The sequence below is a fragment of the Sporisorium graminicola genome, chromosome SGRAM_9, assembly GCF_005498985.1.
Source record: "Sporisorium graminicola strain CBS 10092 chromosome SGRAM_9, whole genome shotgun sequence".
Taxonomy (NCBI): domain Eukaryota; kingdom Fungi; phylum Basidiomycota; class Ustilaginomycetes; order Ustilaginales; family Ustilaginaceae; genus Sporisorium; species Sporisorium graminicola.
Window position 1 is genome coordinate 358,366 of NC_043739.1, and position 24,233 is coordinate 382,598.

The following is a 24,233-nucleotide window of genomic DNA, read 5'->3' on the forward strand; positions in this document are numbered from 1 at the left end:
CAGAAACCAATTCCGCATAGTTGCAAGTGATCCGCGAAGGGCAGCGGCTCTAGCGTCTTGTCCTGCGTCATTGCCAGTCGAGACTTCGGCAACTGGCGTCATCACAAGGGCCAAAATACCGTCGCTCGGGTGCGGGTGATAGAGTTTGAAAGAGACAGCGGGGGTGAACAGCGGTCGAGCACCGGCAGACAGCCGAACGAACTTACGCTTCCCCGCTCATACGACACTCGCTCACACAACATTATTGCAACCAAAGCGAGTGACATGGGCGTCGGGCTAAGCAGAAGCTCTAGGACAACGGGGAGCCCTGGGCAGGGTTCAAATTCCAAGCAAGGCGTCGGGCATGCCCACAGCGATGCCCAAACTTTGCAACTCTGGCCCTTCTCACGCGAGCTGAATGAAGCGTAACCCGACGCAAGAACTGTCATGGAGATTGCCCGGTCCACCTTGGAAAAAAGTGTGTGGTCCGCTGGACGGGGGCGTGGGGCAAGGGTTTCCGCGAGTTTACCGCGATGAGACAGACCAGCTCAACGGATGAAGCGAATCTTGAGTTACAAAAACAAAAATAAGGCGTAAATTGGAAAAGTTGCATGAGATAGCCAAGACCAGCTGAAATCGTTGGGGGCGGTTTGCAATTGAAATCAGAAATTGTGCCTGAATTCGTGTGTGTGTCTGTGTGTTGTTCGAACCTGACGCACTCTTGGCCAGAGCAGCGCAGAGCGGCGAACGGCGACAGCTGCAAATTCAGCCAGAACAAGACTGTCCTGGTGGCCCTCCCGCTCGTTTGATCGCTCTGCCCAGAAAGCGACGACGGTCCGGTCAGGCGAATCGGCGCTCTCTGCCTCTCTTGGCCCGCCCGCTTCTGGTCTGCCTGCCCGCCTTGTGCGTTATCAGCGTCACTATCAGCGCTCGCTCGTCTAACTTCTCTCCTCTTTGACTCGGCATCTAGTATAGTCATCGCTTGACAGCATCGTCTTTCCTGTCTCTCTACTACCACCATCAACTTCCTATCCCTTCTCGTTCTCATCTATCCGTAGACTCGTTTGTCTTACGCATACTTCATTCACAATGGCTGTTCCCTTCACCAAGAACCCTGGTAAGTAGTCTGCTCACCGTTCTCACCCGTCCTCTTCCGGCCTTAGGAGCGTACGTATGGCGATGACGGGACCGAAAGTGCTCGCAGCGAGCATGCAGTCGCCAGACACAACTGCTTGTATCTGGACAGTGACCAGCGTTGCTGTTTGTGCTATTTACTGCTCCTCTTCGTTGTTGTGCGAGACGACATGTCTTGCAACAACGATGACGAGCAACGCTGCTGCTGCTGCTACTGCTGCTGCAAGAATGCCACTATTGCTGCCACTGCCACTGCGAGTCTCTCTTGCTACCAGCTATCGCAGCAACAGAAAGCTTGTCCCATCGTCATCGTCAATCATCGTATATTGCTCCAAGCTCTGCCTAGGCAAACCTTAGCCGAATCGAGCCATTTCTGACCAATTCACGCTTGCGTTACCTCCATCTTTCGCTCCATTATGCTCCCATAACAGGTCTCGTCAACCCCTACTTCGAGCTCGACCAGCGTGGAAAGGTCCAGGCCGAGTACATCTGGATTGACGGCGATGGTAAGTTTTCATCCCCTTGCACTTTCACTGCCTGGCCAAGTCAAACTTGACGAGCATTTGCCGAGATGCTGATCAGCACTGATCGCCGCTGAACAATTGGCACTGACGCTTTGCATTGCCTCATTTCCGTACGACAGGTGAGATTCGTGGCAAGACCACCACCCTCGACGGCCCCGTCAAGTCGCTCAAGGACCTGAAGGAGTGGAACTTCGACGGTTCCTCCACCAACCAGGCTCCCGGCGGCAACTCGGACGTCTACCTCCGCCCCGTCGCCTACTACCCCGACCCCTTCCGTCGTAATGACAACGTCATCGTCCTCGCCGAGTGCTTCAACAACGACGGTACCCCCAACAAGTCCAACTACCGATACCAGTGCAACAAGATCATGACCCAGGTCGCTGCCGAGGAGCCTTGGTTCGGTCTTGAGCAGGAGTACTCGCTCTTTGACATGGACGACCGCCCGTACGGCTGGCCCAAGGGCGGTTTCCCCGGCCCCCAGGGCCCTTACTACTGTGGTGCCGGTGCCGGCAAGGTCTTCGCCCGTGACCTTGTCGAGGCTCACTACCGCGCCTGCCTGTACGCCGGTGTCAACATCTCTGGTATCAACGCCGAGGTCATGCCGGCCCAATGGGAGTTCCAGGTCGGCCCTTGCCTCGGTATCGAGATGGGTGACCACCTCACCCTCGCCCGTTACCTCCTCATCCGAGTCGCTGAGGAGTGGGGTGTCAAGGTCTCGTTCCACCCCAAGGCTGTTCCCGGTGACTGGAACGGTGCCGGCTGCCACACCAACTACTCGACTAAGTCGATGCGCAAGGAGGGCGGCATGAAGGCCATCGAGGCTGCCATTGAGAAGCTTTCCAAGCGCCACAACGAGCACATCGCCGTCTACGGTGCCGACAACGACAAGCGTCTCACCGGCAGGCACGAGACCGGCCACATTGGCGACTTTTCGTCTGGTGTCGCCAACCGTGGTGCTTCGATCCGTATCCCCCGTCACGTTGCCGCCCAGGGCTACGGTTACCTCGAGGACAGGCGTCCCGCCTCCAACTGCGACCCTTACCTTGTCACTGGTATCGTCGCTGAGACCACTCTTCTTCTTTGATTGCTGCAGCGTCAGCTGTAGCAGCAGCAACGACAATAAGCGATTTTCGCCCTTTCTTTCGAATGTCGATATGTTGATGACCCGTCCGAATATACGAGTCAAGCCTCTAGGCGTAGCGTGGGATAGATTGTGGGTTACAATGAGTCAGAGGTGTGGAGCAGGGCTGTACATACTGTATGCTTGTCTCGCTCACAGCTGGTGTGGGGCACCTGGTCTGTAAGAGTCGGACTATTCTGGTGTGGTCTTGTTGTCTGCTCGAGGTAGACTGAACGGGTGGGAGGTGTCTCTTGACAGCGGGCCATCTGTCGAGGAGAGGGAGCCGTCCAAGTGATGCATCGATAACTTTGTCCTGGTTTCTGTTGAGGTGAGAAGGATGCAGATCGAGCGAAAGTCGGCAACTGAACCCGCAAGCGGCTGGTTGAAAGTTCGCTCCATGCGGGTGGGTTCAACACCTTGCAGCTTGCGAGCGGATCACGCGACCTCGTATGTGAACCGCACGCGTCCTTCTTCCCTCGATCCATCTCTCTCTCGACACACACTCACACACACAAAAGCTCTGCTCCTCGTCATGCATCACACCACAGGAATGCTCAGAGGAGATCAGAGGAGATCAAACAAGATACGGTATGTCCGTGTCCAGTGTGCTATATGAAGCGTACAGTAAGATGTAGTGTATATGAGTGTAACGATGCGTAGGAATGAAAGTGTGTAAGGACGAAAGTGTCTAGTGTCCTTCGTTATGCAAATGACGACAGAGGGCGATCCAGAAGCGTTCCAGGTCGGAAAAGTCTTTCGGTGACTTGGTCGACGTGGGTTTGGTCTTGGATGTCGTCTGATCTATCTCGGTGGGTTCGCTGGAAATCTTTTCTACTGCGGCGGCGGATGCTGCCGCGACTTGCTGTGTCGAGAAGGCCGCTGCCTGCGATGCCAGTGAAGCGAGTGAGGATGCAGAGCCGTTGCTACCGTTGGCAAAACCGGTCAGGCCTCCAGTGAGGTTGGTGGCGCGGGTACCGCCTTCGTTGTCGGTCTTGCTCTGACTGCTGCTCTTCTCCACAGCAGGAATCTGCGGATCGTACAGCGTCAAGCCAGTCTGCTCAATCAGCTTGTCACGCTTCTGAGCAATCGCCCGCCTCTCGGCATTGCCCGACGGCAGGCGGTCCGAGATCCAGCTCGCGATCTCGTGCACCAGCGTATCGTCCTGGTGCTGTGGATGGAATGACGATAGGGCAGGGTTCTCGGCATCGGCATCTGCGTCAGTATCATCCGATTGCTTGCCCTCCAGCACATCGCTTGCGTCGTCAGCGACATCGGGATCACGCAGCGAGACTCCGTTCCGACCTTGCGATTCGGCTAGCTGTTCGAACGAGGTGAATGCCGTCGTGGGCTTCTGCTCGGTCGATGATGATGAGCTCTTGTACGCAGCATCTGCAGTGTCCGTCTTGGACTGGTCGTTGGACTTGGAGAACAGTAGCCGGTTGATATCATCCCAGCTCGAACTGGCGTTGTCGGCTTCCGCTCCTTGCTTCGCGGTAGACGTCTCTTGGGCCACCTTGCTTGCGTACGGCCTACCCGTGGATGGGTTGATGTTCTGTCGCCATCTCGGAGCACCTCCTCCCCGTAAGTCCCAGTGATCGCAGCCTTCCATGACGCCGAGGAATTCGCCCCACTTGGCACTCTCGACGCTAACAAGGCCGTCATTGCCTTGGTCCGCACCGCCGAGCGCGTCTGCACTGCCGTCGATCTCTCCTCCTGCGGTGCGAGACTCGGCAGCCGCATCCAGGATCAGCTTTGGCAACCAGAGCGGGTGCCAGATAGCCAAGCTCGGCGTGCGTGAGGCGACGCTGTAGTACTTGACGCCTTCTACGTTGGGCGTCTTGGGATTAAACACCTCGTTCATGTACTTTGTGGAAAGCATGGCGTACGCCGGGGTATCGAGGAGCGAGAGCATGTACGAGCTGAAGGACCCAGTCAAAGTCGAGAGTGAGCCAATGAAGGAAGAAAGACCAAAAGGAAGCGAGCCGTCGTCCTTCTTTCCTTGCTTGACGGCTTCTTTGACTTTTGCAGCGGCTTGATCCGATGATGAGCTTCCACCTTGAGGAGTCAACGAGTGGACAATAGAAGAAGCAGCAGAGAGCAACGTGTCTGTTGCAGACTCGTTCTCGGGTGCAGCAAATCTCGGCTCTTCTGGCTTGCCGCTCCTGACGAGCTTCTTGGGCAAGCTGTTCGAGCCTTCCAGGGGCTTGGGACGAGTGAAGAGCGGCGACTTGAGCGAGTAAGGCACCTTGAGCGTGCGTGAAGGCCCATGAGTGTCGCGGCCGGCGGCATGGGCACGCTCTGCGCGCGCCTCTTGGATCGCCTCTTCGATGTAATCATTGCCGATGCCAATGTTGGCGTTGCACCAGTCCATAAAAGGAGAGCCGCGATGCGGTGTGCTGATGGTCGTGAGGCTGACCGGGGTATATTCTTGGGGCTTGGGCCGGATGTGAGTCAAGAGATGACGTACATCGAGACCGCCCATGCTGTGTGCGACGAAATTGAGCTTCTTGCCGCGCACGCCTGCTTCGTCGCTGATCAAGAACTTGTGAAGCGACTCGGCGCGCTCCTGGATGGAGCCGGTGGGAGGCACGCCATGCACTAGCACATCTACGCCCATCTTCTTGCGTAGAATGTCGAGCGTTTTGGCCCAGTAATGGATTTCCAAACCGAGAAAGGGGCCGCGCACATCAAAGCCATAGAGGCCGTGGCACAGCACGATGGGGTGTCTTGGCAGGATGATCGGGTCATAGATTTGTGGATCCTGCATGACGCTGTGAATGCGTCCTGCACCACGGGCACGCTGCTGTCGGCCTTGAGGCGGTGCATCTGAGCGGGTGGATTGATGCTCGGACTGCTGCTCCGAGGCTCTGAGGAGGGAGGCGAGCGTGTTCGACAGACGATCGAGCCAGTTGTTGTTGTTGGAACGCGGATGCGGGTGTGTCAAGGAGCTGAGCGAGGCTCGTGCTGTCGTGAAAGAGGCGTTGTTGCACAACACACTAGTTGATGCACCCTGCTTGGATGCTGGAACAGGCAGGTGATGACCGGAGCGAGGACGACCCGACGTGTGAACGCTCCTGAGCACGGCCGCTTTGCGAGGCACGGTGGCGACGCTGAGAGTCGACGAACCCGCTCGCGTCGAGCTGTGAGCTAGGCCGAGAATCTGACGAGAAGCGTATGATGATCTTGAGAACGACGACCTCCGGCGGGATTTGGTGGCTGCAGGGTGGGTAGGAGGTGCAGGAGAGGAACAGGAGTAGGCGGCGAGCCAGCAGATCAACGCTAGAACACCGGCCCTGGAGGGTAGAGGCGAATTGGTATTAGCGACACCGTGGGAGCACTCTGCACCGCGAACGACACCGTCTATAGAGGTTTGAAGTCGTTCACGCAGCAGCGAGCGCATGGTTGTATCTATGATGGCGCCATTCCTGCGCAACATGGTGAGCGTACCCCGTCCCCGCAGGTTTGGGATCGTCTGCTTGAGAAGGGCAAATGCGTATATCTGCTCCTGCTACGAGCTTGCGTGTTGGGCCTTACAACATGAAGCGGCCAAATGTGATCAGCGCCGCCGTCGTTGTGCGTGCAATGCTGTTCGTCCAAGTCAGAATCGTTGTTGGTCTTGCTATTGCAGCTCCAGCGACCAAAATTAGCGAGCGGGACAGTGTCGATTGCGGCACACTGGCGAGAGCGACGTTGGGACGAGCGACAAGGAGATGGCGAAGGCGGGTGAAGGTGACAGAGGATGTGGAAGAGGAGAAAGCGGAAAAGACAGAGGGGCAACAGGGGATGGTTTGTGCAAAGTCATCCAACTTGGAAGCGTGTCGGATCATTCACTTGCCAAACGGTCAACCTCGCCACCAGTTTGAAAAGTGGAGCAGCACTCGTCACCGCACCGCACCGCGCTGTCTCTTTTGTGTTGGATTTCACCTGCTTTCTGTCCCAGTCGCTTCTCTCGCTTGGCTGTGGCGGGTGACTGAGGAATTTTAGAGCTCTAAATAGCAGCGAGCGGTGCGCTGCGCCTTGAAATTCAAACAAACATTACACCAGCACCGCTCGAGTTTAGAACCCATCCGATTCACACTGTCTTCGCTCCCTCTCTAGAGATCCTTGTTCCTCAAGTATTGGAACCACGATGCTCGCTCTGCACAGGAGGTCATGTTTGAAGATCCACCACCAAAGGTTGTTGTCCACTGGCTTCAGCTTGCTTGGCTGTCGGAGAAAAAGCGCAACGAAGCGAAGTGGGATCGACACGTTTCTGCGAAATTCGCCGTTTGGGCTGGAGCGATCAGAACGTGGTTTGGATTCAAAGGGAAAAACACGGCTTCCAGTGTTGGGGTAAACTCGAGTGCGGCAATAAGGGGCCTCGGCACAGGCTGTCTTGAAAACGTGTCGTCACTCTCGACTCGACGTCACCGCAACGGTAATTCGTGTGTGTGCCACACCAAAACAAGCTCCAGCTAACTCTTGGAACAAGTCTCTCACTGCGCCCGATTCGTCATCTGTTAAAGCTCAGACGTCGCGGATGTTCGGCGCCATCCACGATGCGTGGTCACGAGGTGCACTCCAAAGTGACCAGGAGTCACGGGTCTAGAAACCATCGTAGCCCCTATTGCAGTCGACTTTGACCCAAGAATGGAGGCAGCACAATAGATTGCGTCTACCATGTGGACAGAACTCCATCGAGTGTCGAATACGCCTATGACCAGCGCAGAGCAGGGAAAGCAGCAAAGTGTGGTGGCATGACGTCGGTTGAACTGAACCAGGTAAAACATTTATGTTAGAGCGACAAGCTTATTTTTGTTTGTGAATGACAAAGGCTCACGTCATCATATACTGGAAGGTTGTGAAGAAAAGCTGGCGAAAGGCGAAGCTCTCTTTTGCTCATCTGCTCTCAATACGCACACCACGTTTGATTGCGCCTCCCCCTCCTTCTTAGCTCGTACTCGCAAAGAAGGCCTGCTCTACCATCGCCATGCGAGCCTGTGTCTCCACCTCCAAGGTAGGCAGCCGTCTGCTGCAACAGCGACTCGCTAGCTTGACCTTGCAATCTTCCAGATTTGCTCCAGCAAACGCCGCTGCCACTGCCACTGCCGCCGCTCGACTCCCCTCAGCGCACAGCTCTCACCCATCCTGCTCTCGATTCTCCTTCCACACTTCGACTCGCATATCACAAGCTGCTCCCGTTGAGGCCTCTGCAGATGCCGCGCCCGCATCAGACGCACCGCAAGAGCCAAAATGGAAGCCAACCTCGCAGCGTGTTGGCCTCATTGCCGTTAAGCGTGGCATGACGTCCTTTTTCCTTCCCAACGGCGAGAGGATCCCTGCCACAGTCTTGCAAGTACACACGAATCAAGTATCGGCCCACATTGGTTTCGGACCTGACGCTACCGAGGCTACATATACGGCACTCCAGGTCGCTGCCGTTGACACCAAGTCGACCGGCCACGTGACAAAGCAGATCGAGGGTCACCTTAGAAAAGCAGGCATCTCGCATGGAAAGAAGATCATCCGCGAGTTCCCCGTCAGCTCGGATGCTCTCGTACCGCTCGGTACCCAGCTCTCGGCCGTGCACTTTGTGCCAGGTCAGTCGATCGATGTGCGCGCTATCACACGAGGACACGGTTTCCAGGGTGTCATGAAGAGACACGGCTTCCACGGTCTGCGAGCTTCGCACGGTGTTTCCATCTCGCACCGAAGTCACGGATCTACGGGTGCCAACCAGGACCCCGGCCGTGTCTGGCCCGGTACCAAGATGGCGGGTCGCATGGGCGGAAACAAGCACGGCACAATCCACAACTTGCTTGTGGTGCGCGTCGATGCAGAGAAGGATCTCATCTATGTCAAGGGCAACGTCCCAGGCCCCAAAGGTGGCAGCGTGACTTTGCAAGACGCTCGCCGTCCGAGCTGGAAGGGTCAGAAGATGTTCAGGAGGGGACGTCTGCCTACGGGCGAGGCGCTGTCGGGTAAGGAGCCCGACTCAATCTACTTGGCGCCAGGTGTCGACAAGCTGCCTTTCCCGGCTGGAACCAAGGCGCTTGCAGACAAGCTTCCCGCTATTGTTGAGATTGGTCTGACGCAGCTCAACTCGGCCACTCAGGCCTAGTTGACATAGGCAAACCTCGAGTAGCAGGACGCTTCTCACTCTCCTTTGTATTCTAGCTCCACATCATCATCATCATCATCATCAGGCACGTATCGCTATCATTTCGTTTGATACTATACCACTAATGCGGAAGCACTGCGTGAGGGAAACACTCGGAAGACCAAACTGAAGCCAATGCTGGACAAAGCCAATGGATGGCACCATGAAGGAAACTCGGGTAAGCAACTCGTCTTGACTCGGAGTGGAATTTCCATTTTTTCGAAGGATTCCGAGAAATTCCATAGATTGAGCTGAGACCCTTTCAGCCTGTTCATTTTGTCTCGTCGCCATCATTTCTTGCTCAGCTTCCTCGACCACGCTGTGCCATTCTTCTCGCTAACCCGAGCTTTTCACCCTCGCTCGTCAATCAGCCGACAGTCTACGCCACCATTCGTATCGCCAGCTTTGGCTTCAGTGACGTCGCCTTCCGATCTCTCTGTTCTTGGTCACTGGTTCCTACCTCCACCTTCAAAAGCAGTGGTTGATCACTGCATAGGGTCTACATTCACCCTCTCGCAACAACCGAAAGTCTCACCTCATCAACATGGTAAGTCGACTGAAGCTGTGAATCTTGGGAAGCGAGCCTTTGCAGATATTGATACCTCCTTCCTCTCCTCTGTCCGCAACCTGCTCCCTACTGTTCTGCAGTCTCTGCCTAAAACCCTGGCACAGATTCTGTTTGTTGGAACTCAGATCGTCGGTAAGGCATTGCTAGAAGCTGGACGTCAAGCAGGAAGGAATGCACGTGCAGGAAGAGTGGAGGCTTCCGCAGCCGGTGCTGCTGGCGTAGGGTCCGGTTCAGCAGCGTCGCCTTCTGATCAACTCACAAGAACACACCGAATGACGCTAGACGAGGCTAAGCTGATCCTCAACCTCAAACAGGACCTCTCGGCGGCTGGTCTCGGAAGCGCCGCATCAGCATCAGCAGCATCCGGCGAAGGCAAGTCAATACTCGACCAGGTGCGCGAAGCCATGGTGAAAAACTATGACCACCTCTTTGCTACCAACGCGCCTCCCGCACCCAAGGGTCAGAAGGGTGGCGGAGCCGGTTCGTTTTACATTCAGAGCAAGGTGGTTCGCGCTCGTGAGCGTATCGAAGCCGAGTGGGCTCTGTTGGATGCCGGCAAGAAGGCTGAAGCTGGAGCGACTGAGGGAAGCGCAGCAGAAGGCAAGGCAGATCAGACCGACAAGACAACTTAAGCATCGCTCTCAGCAACACACCACGCCAGCCTATCATTCCGGAATCTATCTCAGCAAGCCAATACTAGCCAGCGACACACTACCATCGACCACCGGTTGGGTGACGCTTGCCGTCTGTAAATATCTGTACCACCATCACCTTCGAGCTTTCAAACGGTCTTGAGCTCGACGATCTGTAACTCGCATTCTGCGCATCCACCATTCACCACCAGCACACGTGGCTAGCCAGCGCAAGCCGCTTCACTGTACTCAAATATCAACAAAAGCATAAATTGCATGGACTTGGCTCACTCTCTCACTTGCTTGTGTGTCGAATCGGAGTTGATGCTCTGATCAGCCGTCTGCCGGAAGCCGGAGTCGCCTTGTGCTGTGTCACCCCAAATCAGAAAGTAGTCGCAGGTTGTCTCTGAAGATACACTTGACGAGCCAGCCAGAACAATGATGAATGAGGTTGGCATCGTGTCGTAGCGCTGATCAAGCCGGGACCGAAGCCGAAATGCGGTGGACCGAAGGCTTTACCAGCAGGTCTGCTCGCTGACTCGGCTTGACAATCCATTCCAACAAAAAAAGAGCGTGCGCAAGGTGACTCGTGCTGCCACAGCCGAGGGAATTTTTCTAATCATGTCAATTGCTGCGCCGCGCAGTTCTTGGTCGCCCTTTTTTTGGAGCTAGAATGCCGCAAAGATAGAAAGACGCTTCAACCACTTTGCAACGCCGACTGCATCCTTTCTTCCTCACCACTCTTCCATTACGGCATCTCTCTACATCAGAGACCTCCCAGCTCCATCTGGGATTGCACGCTACTCCAACTTCGAACAACAACATCTTTTTAGAAGCCCTCAAAGCGCTGCTTACGACGCTCCAAAGGCTTGCGCACGACATCATGGCATCCCCGTTCCCGGTGGCATTGCCCGTGTCCCAGACACGGGCTCACAACGACTCACCCTCAATCCTCATGAAGGTCACCACAGAGACTGCGCGCAAAAATCAAAAGATCTTGCCAAAGGACGGAGAGCCCAACATCCTCATCACTTCAGCGCTTCCATACGTCAACAACGTCCCACATCTTGGCAACATCATCGGTTCCACATTGAGCGCTGATGTCTTTGCGCGTTACTCGAGATCAAGGAATCGCAACACGCTCTACATCTGCGGTACCGACGAGTACGGAACTGCCACCGAGACCAAGGCGTTGGAGGATGGCGTGACACCACAGCAGCTCTGCGACAAGTACCATGCGCTCCATGCCGAAGTCTACGAGTGGTTCCAGATCGGCTTCGACCACTTTGGGCGCACCACCACCCCCAAGCAGACCGAGATCGCACAGGACGTATTTTTGAAGCTGCACAAGAACGGATACCTCGAAGAGCGCACCATGACCCAGCTCTTTTGCCAAAACTGCGTCCGCTTCCTCGCCGATCGATACGTGGAGGGAGAGTGTCCGCGGTGTGGATACGACGATGCTCGCGGCGACCAGTGCGACAAGTGTGGACAGCTATACGACGCCGTCGAGCTCGTAAAGCCTCGCTGCAAGCTTTGCTCTTCGCCGCCTATCCAGAAGGACTCTACGCACATGTTCATCCGAATCGACCAGCTGCAGCCCTTGACCGAAAAGTGGGCCAAGGAGCAGGCGCAGAAGGGAGGCTGGACCTCCAACGGCAAGCTCATCACCGAGAGCTGGTTCAAGGAGGGTCTCAGGCCCTTCAGTCTGACGCGCGATCTCAAGTGGGGTGTGCCCGTCCCAATCAAGGGCATGGAGGATAAGGTGCTGTACGTCTGGTTCGATGCTCCGATTGGATACCCCAGCATCACCGCCAACTATACAGACGACTGGGAAAAGTGGTGGAAGAACCCGGACAACGTCAAGCTGTACCAGTTCATGGGCAAGGACAACGTCCGTTTCCACACGGTCATCTTCCCCTCATGCCTCATCGGAAGCAAGGACCCCTACACGCTCCTCCACCACATCAACACCACCGAATATCTCCAGTACGAAGGCGGCAAGTTCTCCAAGTCGAGAAATATCGGTGTCTTTGGTGACAAGGCGCGCGATCTGGGTCTGTCCGCCTCGGTCTGGCGATACTACTTGCTGGCCAACCGCCCCGAAACGGCCGACAGCCAGTTCGCGTGGCGCGACTTTATCGCACGCAACAACTCGGAGCTGCTGGCCAACCTGGGCAACTTTTGCAATCGTGTGCTCACCTTCATGAAGAAGTACGACTATGTCATTCCCGCCATCCCCGCCGACTCGGAGCTGCTCAGCTACAAGGAGGGTGCCGTCAAGGCGGCTGCTGAAGGTGCGGACGATGCGTCGTCCAGCGTTATCTCGCGCTTTGCTCGCGACGTCAACGCTATCCTAGGTCAGTACACATTGGCCATGGAGGCTGTCAAGATTCGCTCGGGTCTTCAGCACATGATGGCCCTGTCTGCGCGCGGCAACCTGTTTTTGGTCGAGTCGCACTTTGACAACACGCTCTTCACCGAGTCTCGCGCCCGCTGCGACGAAGTCATGATTGTGGCGCTCAACCTGATCTGGCTTCTGTCGGCGCTGATCCACCCTTTCATGCCCGAGACGTCCGATGCGATCCTCAAGCAGCTCGATGCGCCTCCTCGTGCCATTCCCGAGGATGACAAGTTCTACATTGACCTGCTTCCCGGCCATAAGATCGGCAAAGCCGCGCACCTGTTCAAGCAGATTGACCCCAAGCAGGAGGACATCTGGCGTGTGCAGTTCGGCGGTTCGGGAGACGGCAAGAAGAAGGAGGAGGTGGAGGAGAAGCCGCAGCTGAGCAAGAAGCAGGCCATGAAGATGGCCAAAGCAGCCAAAAAGCAAGCGGAAGCTGCCAAGCCCCAGGTGAAGAACAAGACGCCGGAACTCATCGAGCTTGAGGGCAAGGTCGCGGCCGAGGGCGAACAGCTCAAACAGCTCAAGGAGGGAGTTAAGAAGGCAAGCGAGGCAGAGGACAAGGCCAAGCTGGAGAAGGAGGTCGAGGCGCAGCTCTCGAGCTACCTCGTGTTGAAAAAGCAGATGGAGGAGTTGACGGCGCAGCTGGCCAAGTTGGAGGTCGAGGCGGAGGGTGCGGCTGCCCCCGGTGCGCAGTGAATGGCATCGGTTTGTGCGCTCTGATACATTGTCGCAGTCATACATTTAGCAAGGAGAGGTTTTCATTCAAGCCAAGATCGATGAGATTCGTGTGCAGTGGTCTATGTGAGTCTATTCATGCTGCGGAACGAGGCTGTTGAGAGATCCAAAAGGTGCCGCCAGCATTTGGCTGTGCCGCTGATGCCGGTGCGCGAAAACCACCGGCGACGTTACCACCTGTAGCAACGATCCTGGGCAACCTTGACAGTGCCACCCTGCTCCTTGCCTGATTCGCCAGTACGTCGTGCTCCAGCCGCTCGAGCGTCGCCAGTAGGCGAGCAGCATTGATCGTGATGTGTCGGCAGTGGAACGTGAGTTCGACGCGTTCGTTTGAGGCCAAGGTCGCGTACTGGGTCGAGAGTGATGGGCGGGAGAGGTAGTCGTGCGACGAGGAGGAGAGTGCTGGGTGGGTGGCTTGAGCGAGCGGCGAGGCGTGTGGTTGGATCGAGAGGGTGCACGAGGTGTTGTCGAATTCCAAGAGTTTCGCGTCGGGTTCAAGGTCGCTGGTGCGACCGGATGATGAGGTGGAGGAGCATTTGGGCCTGAACCAGTCCCGAAAGACGCGGTCGAGTCCTTCCGCCAGGGTCTTTGAGTACCGCAGCCGATGACCTGCGGCGTCTTCTCCGCGCAACATAGCAGCGATGGTGGCGTTGGCGTCTGGGACACTTCTTCTCGCCGTCAGAGTAAGGATGAGGCTTTCGAACGAATCGAGCGGGTCGAGCTGGAACGCGTAGCAGGCGGGCTTGTCGGCAGCTCGACCGGGTAAGCGCGATGAGGCCAGTCCCGTGGGTGCGGCGCGCGTGCCGGGAGGACCTGCCCAATCGTATGCGTCGAGCGGCTCTTCCAGGGTCTGCGCCATGTGTTGTCCCTGAGCATGTGTGGCGGTACTGGTGCTTGGTGCGCGATGCATGGCGTGCCGATTGGCGGCTTCGATGCTGTGACGCAGGAACGGAAACGGCGCACTGGCGATCTCGTTTGCAATGGCTCTGGCTCTCGAAGTGCTAGCCGTCGAACTGGACCGACTCCTCGAACGTCGCAAAGACGCCGAGGATGGATTGCGCGACAGCCCCGGTCTCCTCGGCAGGCGCTCCTCTAGATCGAGCGAGCTTGACACATACGCCTGAGCCGCTACACGATGCTGATCGTTCTCGTGCAGACCGGGCAGGAACGGCTGGAACGGTGTAGCCACGTACGGCCCTGTCGCTACACGTGGCCTCTCCGGCCCCACCGAGACCGAATTCCCCCTCCCTCTTCCATAGCTCCTCGCACCCCTCAATCTGTCTGCATCCGTGGCTACGCGACTGCTCGATCCCTGTGCGAACTCGAAGACCGCTGCCGAGGACAGGGGCGCCAGTTTGGCGTTGTACGACGATGGTGACACGGCAGCAAAGTGCGAAAATTGCAGCGTGTGTTTGGCAGTCACCGTATCTATTGGCCGTTGCGCTTCGAATTCCAACACTGCTGCTTCGTCTGGGTCCGTCGAGTGGCAGCCGAGCCCGAGATAGCGCAGGCAGTAGCGCTGGACGTGTGCCTCGACGAGACCGTGGAAATGGTGGTTGGTGAGGGAGAGGGTTCGCACCAGCGTCTGGGCGGGCAGAAAGACGAGGATGTAGGCTTGCAGCTCGAGTGGCAGATTCTCTAGCATGTTGGTTGGATTGACCGTGGGCGTGATTGGTACTGAGTGAATCGATGGAGAGCAGGTTGATAGGAGAGCAAAAGAAAGCGTTACTCAACAGCACGTCGAGTTTATCGCTGCAGCTCAGCGCATCTTTTTCATGCAGGGACCACAGGTGCCGCCAGCCAGCGTGCATATTTTGAGTGATGATTGGCAGCAAAGGCGCACCGCCCGTGTCCTCCACTTTCTCACACCTCGCGATCGACCGTGGTCTGAGCACGTCACGCACATACCTCGAGCCAGTCGGGAGCTTGAGGCAGATCCGGCCGTCTGGCAATACCGCGACTACCTTCTCATACGCCCAGATGGCCTTCAAAGAAAACGCATCCATGTCGAGCAGGCAACCCGGAAGAGCATCGAAAGGCCGTTTTGCGCGACTCAACCTCGAGTCATGGTGTCGCGTGCTTTCACGCCGAATCAAACAAAGTATTACGCCTAAATATTGAAGCACCTTGAATTTCTATCTTGAGTTGTTTGATCGTACTAGACCAACATAACTAAGTGGAATTTCTGAAACAGCACGTGATAAGAAATCTTCCTCGGCCGAGGTCACCTTTTTCTCATCTTTCGCACAAGTTGGGCCTTCCCTCGTCCAATTTTAAACTGAAAACCTACCGACGCTTTGTGTACGCAAGAAAGCCCGAAAGATGGTTCTTCCGCTAGACAAGCGCATTCTTCTGGAACAGGGTTTGAGCCAATGTGCGTACAGCTTCGTCTGCTGAGAGGGAAGGTCGAAGGCGGCATGGCGGGAAGCCAGGATCCTACTCCAGTTTTGCGTCAGGCAAGTGAATCCGGCAGCAGCTGCAGATTTCCTCCAAGCTGAGGCCAAGGCAGTCTGGCCGTCGTCGTCGCTGGGTGGATACGATTCGAGATTCCGATCGAGCCTGTTCCTCACCATCACCATCCACCAACCCCATCAAGGTAAGTTTTACTCGACAAATACGGCAGGGTCACGCTGCCAGATTCATACATGCTGCAATACTCCAACGACCATCGACGAAGACTGCGACCGCCATCATTGGAGATCGATCACACGTACAACGGGCAATTTGACGATTCTCGTCTTTCGCCTGCACCAGCCTTCGTCAGCCATTCTCGATGCCGCTACTTCCTACGCAGACGTGGTGTTTTGGGCTCCAAGGAGATTTCCTATCTGCTCATTTCAGCACAACCCTACCAGACCATTGTGTTTGTGACCGTCTCGCAAACTGGAAAAGCAACACCGGTCTTGCCTAGTCGTTTGTTTCGGGACCGGATAACATCATCTACGGCCTGCTTTTCATTGCTTCACGCTTCTTCGCCTTCTTGTCCACCTGCATCTATCAGCCTTCCACCGTCGTTCAGCACTAAGCAACCACTCGCATCACCGCTCAGATCATCAGCTGCACCCTGCCGTCTTCACAATTTTCTTCGCACGCACACTCGAACATTCCGCTAAACAATCCGCCCTTACTCCATCAACATCTCACAGTGAATCAAGATGTCCAAGGCCGCTGTTGGTACCAAGTTCCGAATGACCCTGGCTCTGCCAGTCGGTGCCGTGATGAACTGCGCCGACAACTCGGGTGCCAAGAACCTGTTCGTCATTGCCGTCCACGGCATTGGTGCTCGTCTTAACCGTCTCCCCGCCGCCGCTGCCGGTGACATGGTTGTCGCTTCCGTCAAGAAGGGTAAGCCCGAGCTCCGTAAAAAGGGTAAGTTTTCAGAACAAATTCGACTATCAGCATCATCGCCATCATCATCATCAGCAGCAGCAGCATCATTGTCGTCATCCGGAATACACCCAAGAGGAGTTAGACGACAGCGCAGAAGAGGGAAGAACAAAAAGCAGTAGCAGATGGCACGGACGCCGGGGATGGGATGCGGATGACAGGAAGGTTTGATATGGAAACAACAAAACGCAATGCGTGGCCCTCTTCATTGGAGCTAGGAGAGTAGGACAAAGAGCTGGAACATCATTGCGTGCACTAGCAGAGACTCGGGCGATCATTATCGTTCTCGGCCTGCTCATCAAGTGCGCCAGCTCAGGGCCAGAATGGCATTGTTGATCCCGCGTAGATTAGGCATGGATGAAGGTAAAGGCAGCATATTACGGACTGTCATTTACACGGCGCACGACTCGACTGCAGCCCTTGATGCACATGATGATGGCGATGATGAAGAGTAAACAAGAACCGCAACGGTGCATCTTCCAGCACGCGAAGCATCGCATCTTTGTTCACCGAGCAATTGACTAACCCTTTCTGGTACCATTCAATTCGTCCCTCTCATCACAGTCATGCCCGCTGTCGTTGTCCGCCAGCGCAAGCCCTGGAGGCGTCGTGACGGTGTCTTCCTCTACTTCGAGGACAACGCCGGTGTCATTGTCAACCCCAAGGGTGAGATGAAGGGTTCCGCTATCACTGGTCCCGTTGCCAAGGAGTGCGCCGACATCTGGCCACGAATTGCCTCCAACGCCGGTACCGTCGTCTAAGCGTCTTCTCCTCTTCCTTCGCATCTTGTATTTCATACTGTTCTCCACCGGGACACATCCACCACATTACACGCATCTACTTGCGACGGGCGAGCGGGGTCTTGCACCACGTTGATTGTGTCCTGTCGTCACATTTTCATCGCCTCGTATACGACATACCTCTACCACTTTCCCCAACATCCCCCCAAAAATGACAGCATGGCCCTGACATGATTCAATTCCGCTGATTGTGCGCTTGTGTGTGCTGACTTAGTGTGCGAAATGGAGGAGTGAGCTGGTTGTGTTCGACAAAAGAGATTGCAAACGTCAAGCTGGACGGTGTCTTGCAGGTTTTGTCCCGATGGCATGCCTGGTGCAAAATCGGTGAATCGCGCTTGCAAAGCAGTTTTGTGGAGGTTTCGAGTTTTCTGACGACGTTGGCATTCGTGTTACTTCACACCTCTAATCCATCACTCAAGTATACCCAATCATCCGCCGTTCCCGCGCAGACCAGCTGCATTCACAGCGATGGAGCTCACTCGGCCATGACGACCTGTAGCTCAATTCGCATTCTGGATTCGGAAGCGTTCTGCAAGCAGACGGGTCGTGGGCTCAGGATTGGAAGCCATGCCGCCGACAGCGGTCGGTGAGCAAGCCGCCGCACCTTCGGCCAGCGCTGGCGGCAAGACATTGGAGGCACAGCTATCGAGTCTAACTATCCATGAACCAGCTGGACAGCTCCTTGCGCAGCTGGGCGAAGCATCAGATCATTCGGCGTTGCTCCCACAACCGTCTTTACCCCCCGAAGTGCTCGAACGAGTGGTCCGCCACCTCCAGCCCGGTGTCTTGATAGGCGATCCCGTAGCACACGTCACCTTGGTACGGCTCAGCTGCGTCAGCCGGTTGATGCGCTACTGGGCACTCGAGGCGCTGTACTCGGTGGTGATTCTGCCTCGCCACGTCCGCGAATTTCGCAAGTGGTACTCGAGATCGGTCAAGGCGCAACCGGCGTATCAGTTTGCAGGATTCACAAGAGCGCTTTTCTGCTCCCTCGACGACGTTTCGGCGCTCACCTCGTTCTCGGCGGGCTGGGACCACGAACTTCTTCGGCTGCTGCACTACTGCGGTCCGACGCTCACTCACCTCTCCCTATGGAGATCAGAGAGCATGGCGCTGCTACGTGATCCAGGTCAAGTGAGAGAGGGCTTTCGATTCGGTGCGTCGCAGCCGGTGCAGGTATGGGGGGAGCTGGGCAATGGCGATGGCGACACTGAGGAAGAGGTAGATGCAGATAGAGCGAACGGTCAAGATGACCTCAGCGGTATGGGCCAGAGTGTTCCGCCCGAAGCGAAACACGCGGACGACCTGTTCAGCAAGGAGGAGCTGGACGACATGCCCGGTTGGCTCAAAGCCGAAATCAGAATGCAGGGAACCCGCGCTGTCACGATCCACCACAAAGCTCACCTGACACCGACACGACGCATCGCACGACGCCAACAGGGCTGCCAGCCAACGCATCTGAGCATCATGATGAGCCTACCTCTGCTCGAGCACGAGGATCCCAAAGTCTTCTCGCGCATGCTCATCTGGCATCGTGTACAGGAGCTCGATGTTCACATTTCTACGCCAGGACACACGCCCAAGATCCTGCGCCTTCTTGCGAGCTTGCGCGAGTCTCCCATACGGAGGCTGAGGATATCAACCACCTTTTCGTCGTTGTGCATGATGACACCGCCATTTCCTCCGTCCAGACGCCAACGTGAAGCGGCTGCCAACGGAGCATTTTATCTCGAATCTTCAAACTATGAAGACGCTGCAACAACATGTCAGTACCTACCGACGCTCAATCTGTGCGATGCGCTAACCAGCATGCTGCAAGACGAAGTCATGCGTCGGGTGGTGATCGACGAACTGCAGGGTAGACCTCTTACTGCCGTATCCAACACGGAGCAGATGCTCATCAAAAGATGCCTGGAGGGTCCAGGTAGGCAGTCGAGCGGAGGAACTGAGAGCTGTCCCGAGGATGTTGGACACAGCAGCGATGTGGGCCCAGCTTTCAAGGCAAGCATGGAGCCGCACGCAGACGCCCAACGTCAGGCCGAACTTGGTCGCAACTTTCGCCTCACGATCACACGCGGTAACCAGGCCATGTGGGCCAAACTCAAGGACAGATTGTGGGACTTCCGACAGCGGGTGGAAGGTATCAGCGAGGGCTCATGGGAGGTGTTGTCGTAGCCCGTTCGTTGTGCTCGCAGATGGCATAGTCTCTCGAAAGCATCTTATCTGCCGCGTCGTGTCGTGTGACAGATCACGGATGGGCGAGCCTGTTCAGTATAAGGAAAGCATTACATCTTGCACACATCTGATCCACCATAGCTGAATTAGGAAAGGTTGAAGATGATTGAAGGCTCTCAACGAGAATGGAAATGAGTGACTCGAGAGGGGCTTTCTTAAGCTTTGATGCAGGCCCGAGTTGAGAGAGTGCCGTGGGTCATTTCAAGGCGGAGTAAAGTAAGCAAAAAACAAGCCGAAATCGTGGCCCGATTCGCGGTCAAATTTGCTCCTCCGCAATCGGACGGCCCAAAAAGGAGGGTTTAGCGAGAGGGCAACGCAGCAGCCGCGACACGGCAACGGCAGCGAAGTACGTTCGCCTAAAGAAATTGACCCTTGTTGCTATCTCTCTTGCTCGTCTTGTCTCGACACCATCGCATGCTGCTCGACTCTGCAGGTTGCGGTCCTCCAACAGGCTAGCCACCGTGCGTCAGCCGGAGTCGCGACGCTCGCCGGTAGCACCAGCACCTGCACGCGCACTCCAATTGCACTTATCGCACTCCCATCACTCTGCACAACCGCATCGAGGAGGCCCAACATGCAGCAACCAACTCAGCACATCGCAATGAATCTGGGCGATGGTACAGGCCATCAGGGAGCGCTCTTTCCCAACGGCTTGCCCCATACTTCGATGCCGACGGACCCGCTGACTTCGGCGCTTAGCCTACTACCTCCGGAACTGCTCCAGTCGCATCAGCATCCGCACATACACCACCCGTTCGGTCATATTGCTTCTTCTCAACCTGGCGCGTCTCCTTCGCTGCTAGCGCACGTGCAGAATCAGCTTCCACCTTCAGCCCAAAACCTGCTGGGTCAGCAACCACATGGCCCGCAACCTCAACAAACGCCGTTGTCTGACGGTCAGCAATCGCGTCAGCGTACACAACAGCAGCGTTCGTCGTCTCAGCATCTTCAACCGCAGCCTCAGCAGCAGCAACAACAGCAGCCGCCCCAGCAACGACGATCACATCAGCAACAGAGGCTTGAACCTTCATCCAGCCAGCCAGGCCAGCAGCAGGGACCATCTATGCGTTCGCAGCAGGGTAACGTCCACCTAAATACTCAGCAGCATCAAGCTCCTTCTCAGTCGCAACAGCCACCAAACCTCGCCCAACTCCTCGGCTCCAATCCTGCCGCTCTCGGTGGCTCTCAGCCTTCGCTTCTTCAAGAGCATGCCTCCATCCTGTCCGACGCTCGCTCCTCGGTCTCGAGCTTTTCGCAGTCGTTACACGATGCCAAACATGCTACACCTGCAGATCGAGGCGATGTCCGCAATGTCGTGGCCATGCTCGAGCGCGCGTCAAAAGCCCTCGCTGCGGAGCTGGATCAAGGAGTGGCCAAACTTCGTGCATTGTCCAACTCGCCAGCCTACAACAACATGGCTGGGCTGTTCAATAGTGCGGGCGCAAATCTGCATGGACAAGGCTCTGTCTCTGGGCAGGATCTGTTTTCCGCCCTTAATAACTTTGGACCTACTGGCTCTGGCTTGCAACATCAGCAACAGCAACAACAGCAGCAGCAGCAGCAGCCAAATGCCGGAGGGCTGCCCTTCGACCTCGGTATGGGCTTCCAGCAAAACCAGCATGCCAACGGCATTTTCAATATGAATGGTCCAGGCAGCACTGACTCTCCTGGTAGTGCACCTGGTGGATACAACGGCGGCTTCTCGAACGATGGTGGAGCACGAGGGAATGGTCAGCAGGGCGCAGGTGCGCAAAATCAGCCTTTCCTGCCTGCTCTACTCGCGCAATACCTCTCTCAATCCACAGACTCCTCCAATCGCACGGGTGCATTGTCGCTGTTCCAGTCTCTTGCCGCCAACGGAAACGCGAATGCTCCTTTCCCTAGCTCGATGCAAGGTCTCGAGGCATTATTGAATCAAGGATTACCGCAACAACAACAGCAACAGCCGTCTCGTGGAGCCATGCCTGAAATGGATGGCAATCGACTCAATAGCCACCAGGCTGCGCCAGCACAGCTAGCCAATGGGGCGCCGCTCTCCAACGCTGCTGCACTCGCTGCCTTGACTTCGCTAGGTATCACGCCCACCATGCTCGAGGCGTTGGGGCTTGGCTCGGTAGCACAGCAGATGCTCGATGCTCCCGTCGATAGCGGTCGCAAGCGAGAGGAGTCAAGCAAGCCATCCGCAGCCCAGGTGAACCGCCGTTCTCCCGACCTTCGCGACGAGAGTCCCGAGATGGATCACAGCGATCCTTTCTCCGAGCCAGCGCGCAAGAAGAGGAAGCAGAGTCGCTCGAAAGCTATCGGTTCTTCGCATCCCGTTGGTGCCGAAGCCGGCGCTGCCAAGATATCTTCTCTGACTCCAGATGCGCAGGAGCCGTCCAGCGCTCGCTCAAGTCATCCTGCCGCGACGCCACACGGCGCATCAGCGAAAGCCTCGGCTTCAGCTGCCAGCCATCTTGATCGCAGCATGGCGTCCAATCCCAACAATCCCAACGTGGCTGGCCCCTCGGACGCATCTAAGCGCATTCCCACGCTGGGAGTCGGTCTGCGACAAGAAGGTGATAAGCGCTATCGAAATCGCAAGCTGCTTCGCGATCTTAGGGAGCATCTCTACCGCTGGCTGGGCACTGACGAGTTCCGCAAGCTTCGCAACACGTACAAGGTCGCCGAGTGGGTGCCCAATCCTCACTTGACGGATGAGGAGAAGCAGATCTTGGCCTCGTTGCCTCCTGGTACGGTGGCGCAACCTCCGATCACGACACACATCTTTCACGTCGATTTCACCAGTCGTGACTTTTATCGCACCAACCAGTCTCTCATCGATGCTATTGTGACCGAAGGGTCGAAGAAGGTCGAGGCGAAACCGGAGGCGTATGCGATCGTGCCTGGCACCATTGACCGGGATCACCTCGAGGACGTGGCGAAGGATCTGATGGACTCGGCGCGGTCCGGATTCCGCATGTCGCTGCGTACGGGTCTACAGGCGGAGAAGGAGGACAAGGAGAAGCACGAGAAGTACAGGGGTGTCGAGCGCGCCAAGACCAAGTGCCGTAATCGCGAGATTGGCGCGGGGCGTCTCAGACACGCTATCCCCAAGCAGCTGCTGATCCCCGGTGCCTACTCGGACGATGCTGCCAGCGACGAGGACTTGCACGGCTTGACGAAATCCGAATGGAAGCGTCAGCGCTTGCGCAAGCTGCGCATCGCGAAGGGCTGGGAAGCGGTGACGCCCAAGTGGCGCAACAAGCACTTGACGCGCGCGTATCACAAGGCGGATATCGTGAGCAAGAGCAAGCAGATGGCGCGATGGCGGAGGGATGATCCGGTCGACTTGCCCATCCCGATCAAGCTGTACGGCAAATTGCTGCCCAAGCAGCTGTTTGATGCGGAGTGGCTGGCTGAGCATAGGAAGGAGCTCGAGGACGAACCGTATTGTATACGCATCAACGACAACGAGATCGAGGGGTGGGAGGAGGGGCATCATCCGTTGGGCGAGGATACGAGCGACGAGATGGAATGGAGCGATGCCAAGGAGAGCTCCATGCGGGGGCGACAGCTCATCGGTGCCAGTGGGAGGGATCGCGCGTCGACGACGCAGTCTCCTGCTTCGCGCTCTTCGGCCGCACCACCACCCGCATCAGCAGGGTCAGCATCGGCGTCCAAGGAGGTCGCGGCTGACAGCAAGGCTGGTTCCGCTTCACCTGTTCCCGCTGGCTTGGTAGCACTAGCGACGGCCGGTAAAGAGACGCCGGATGCTCTGGCCAACACCACCCCCGCCAGCGCTCCAGCAGCAGCTGAGGACAGTGCTACGACAAAAGTCGCACTAGCAGTGTCGGAGGATTCGGGCACGAGCAGCGTAGCGTCGAGCTCGAGGTCCGGCGTGTTGGACGGAGGCAGCGATACGGATTCGGATTCTTCCGTCGTCGTCACGCATGCCGAGGAGAACAGTGAGACGGTCGCCGCCGCAGCGAAAGGCTCGGTGACGGGCGACTACGCGGCGGCCGAGCCGAACACGGACGATGCTGCGGTGGTTGCCGAGCAGGACAAGGTGTCTGATTCGTAGCGATCCTGAGATCCTTCCGCCCCTTTCTTTGTAGACACGGCAAATACAGTGTTTGGACTTCCGGAACGTATGTATTTCATCGTGTGGATTGTTTGATCCTATGGTTGCGGAGGTCTCGGCGATGCCACTATCTCTCACCGCCGCCCCTTTTCGCAAGCAGCTTCTGTTGATTCGATTCTGGAGACGACAGTGAGGTAGGGTACACTGAAAATGAAGGCAGCAAAAAGGACGCTCCACGAAAAAAGGGCAAAAAAGGTAGAAGTATTCTCCGAATCCGGGAATTGAACCCGGGTCTGCGCCGTATTACCTGCGCGGAGAACTTTGGTTGAACATCCGTAGATGACAAGGCGCCGTCATAGCCACTAAACTAATTCGGATCGCATTCGTGCGTGTTACTGGGTTAATAGCATCTATATCACCTTAGTTACAGGTGTGAGTTACACTGGCAGAGTGTCGTGAGAACAGCGCTGGGGGTTGGCCTTCAGCAGACCGTGCGAACAGCTCATTGGC

The 24,233-nt window shown here is 56.5% G+C and overlaps 9 protein-coding genes across 9 annotated transcripts; 7 read left to right on the forward strand and 2 right to left on the reverse strand.

Annotated features, from left to right (window-relative positions):
• Nucleotides 1-1,068: 1,068 nt before the first annotated feature.
• Nucleotides 1,069-2,721, forward strand: EX895_006500 (uncharacterized protein; the record flags this gene model as incomplete). Its single annotated transcript, XM_029887091.1, has 3 exons — nt 1,069-1,096; nt 1,545-1,619; nt 1,757-2,721. The coding sequence occupies 3 exons, from the start codon at nt 1,069-1,071 to the stop codon at nt 2,719-2,721; spliced, it is 1,068 nt and encodes a 355-aa protein (XP_029736583.1).
• A 724-nt stretch (nt 2,722-3,445) lies between these two features.
• Nucleotides 3,446-6,157, reverse strand: EX895_006501 (uncharacterized protein; the record flags this gene model as incomplete). Its single annotated transcript, XM_029887092.1, has 1 exon — nt 3,446-6,157. The coding sequence occupies one exon, from the start codon at nt 6,155-6,157 to the stop codon at nt 3,446-3,448; it is 2,712 nt and encodes a 903-aa protein (XP_029736584.1).
• Nucleotides 6,158-7,726: 1,569 nt separating this feature from the next.
• Nucleotides 7,727-8,857, forward strand: EX895_006502 (uncharacterized protein; the record flags this gene model as incomplete). The annotated part of the gene is made up of 1 exon (XM_029887093.1): nt 7,727-8,857. The coding sequence occupies one exon, from the start codon at nt 7,727-7,729 to the stop codon at nt 8,855-8,857; it is 1,131 nt and encodes a 376-aa protein (XP_029736585.1).
• An 879-nt stretch (nt 8,858-9,736) lies between these two features.
• EX895_006503 (uncharacterized protein) lies at nt 9,737-10,096 on the forward strand (the record flags this gene model as incomplete). The annotated part of the gene is made up of 1 exon (XM_029887094.1): nt 9,737-10,096. One exon carries the CDS (start codon nt 9,737-9,739, stop codon nt 10,094-10,096), a length of 360 nt encoding a protein of 119 aa, XP_029736586.1.
• An 883-nt stretch (nt 10,097-10,979) lies between these two features.
• EX895_006504 (uncharacterized protein) lies at nt 10,980-13,199 on the forward strand (the record flags this gene model as incomplete). The annotated part of the gene is made up of 1 exon (XM_029887095.1): nt 10,980-13,199. The coding sequence occupies one exon, from the start codon at nt 10,980-10,982 to the stop codon at nt 13,197-13,199; it is 2,220 nt and encodes a 739-aa protein (XP_029736587.1).
• A 115-nt stretch (nt 13,200-13,314) lies between these two features.
• EX895_006505 (uncharacterized protein) lies at nt 13,315-14,883 on the reverse strand (the record flags this gene model as incomplete). The annotated part of the gene is made up of 1 exon (XM_029887096.1): nt 13,315-14,883. One exon carries the CDS (start codon nt 14,881-14,883, stop codon nt 13,315-13,317), a length of 1,569 nt encoding a protein of 522 aa, XP_029736588.1.
• A 1,510-nt stretch (nt 14,884-16,393) lies between these two features.
• Nucleotides 16,394-17,386, forward strand: EX895_006506 (uncharacterized protein; the record flags this gene model as incomplete). The annotated part of the gene is made up of 2 exons (XM_029887097.1): nt 16,394-16,607; nt 17,190-17,386. The coding sequence occupies 2 exons, from the start codon at nt 16,394-16,396 to the stop codon at nt 17,384-17,386; spliced, it is 411 nt and encodes a 136-aa protein (XP_029736589.1).
• Nucleotides 17,387-17,992: 606 nt separating this feature from the next.
• EX895_006507 (uncharacterized protein) lies at nt 17,993-19,600 on the forward strand (the record flags this gene model as incomplete). Its single annotated transcript, XM_029887098.1, has 1 exon — nt 17,993-19,600. The coding sequence occupies one exon, from the start codon at nt 17,993-17,995 to the stop codon at nt 19,598-19,600; it is 1,608 nt and encodes a 535-aa protein (XP_029736590.1).
• A 634-nt stretch (nt 19,601-20,234) lies between these two features.
• Nucleotides 20,235-23,723, forward strand: EX895_006508 (uncharacterized protein; the record flags this gene model as incomplete). The annotated part of the gene is made up of 1 exon (XM_029887099.1): nt 20,235-23,723. The coding sequence occupies one exon, from the start codon at nt 20,235-20,237 to the stop codon at nt 23,721-23,723; it is 3,489 nt and encodes a 1,162-aa protein (XP_029736591.1).
• Between the last annotated feature and the right edge of the window lie 510 nt (nt 23,724-24,233).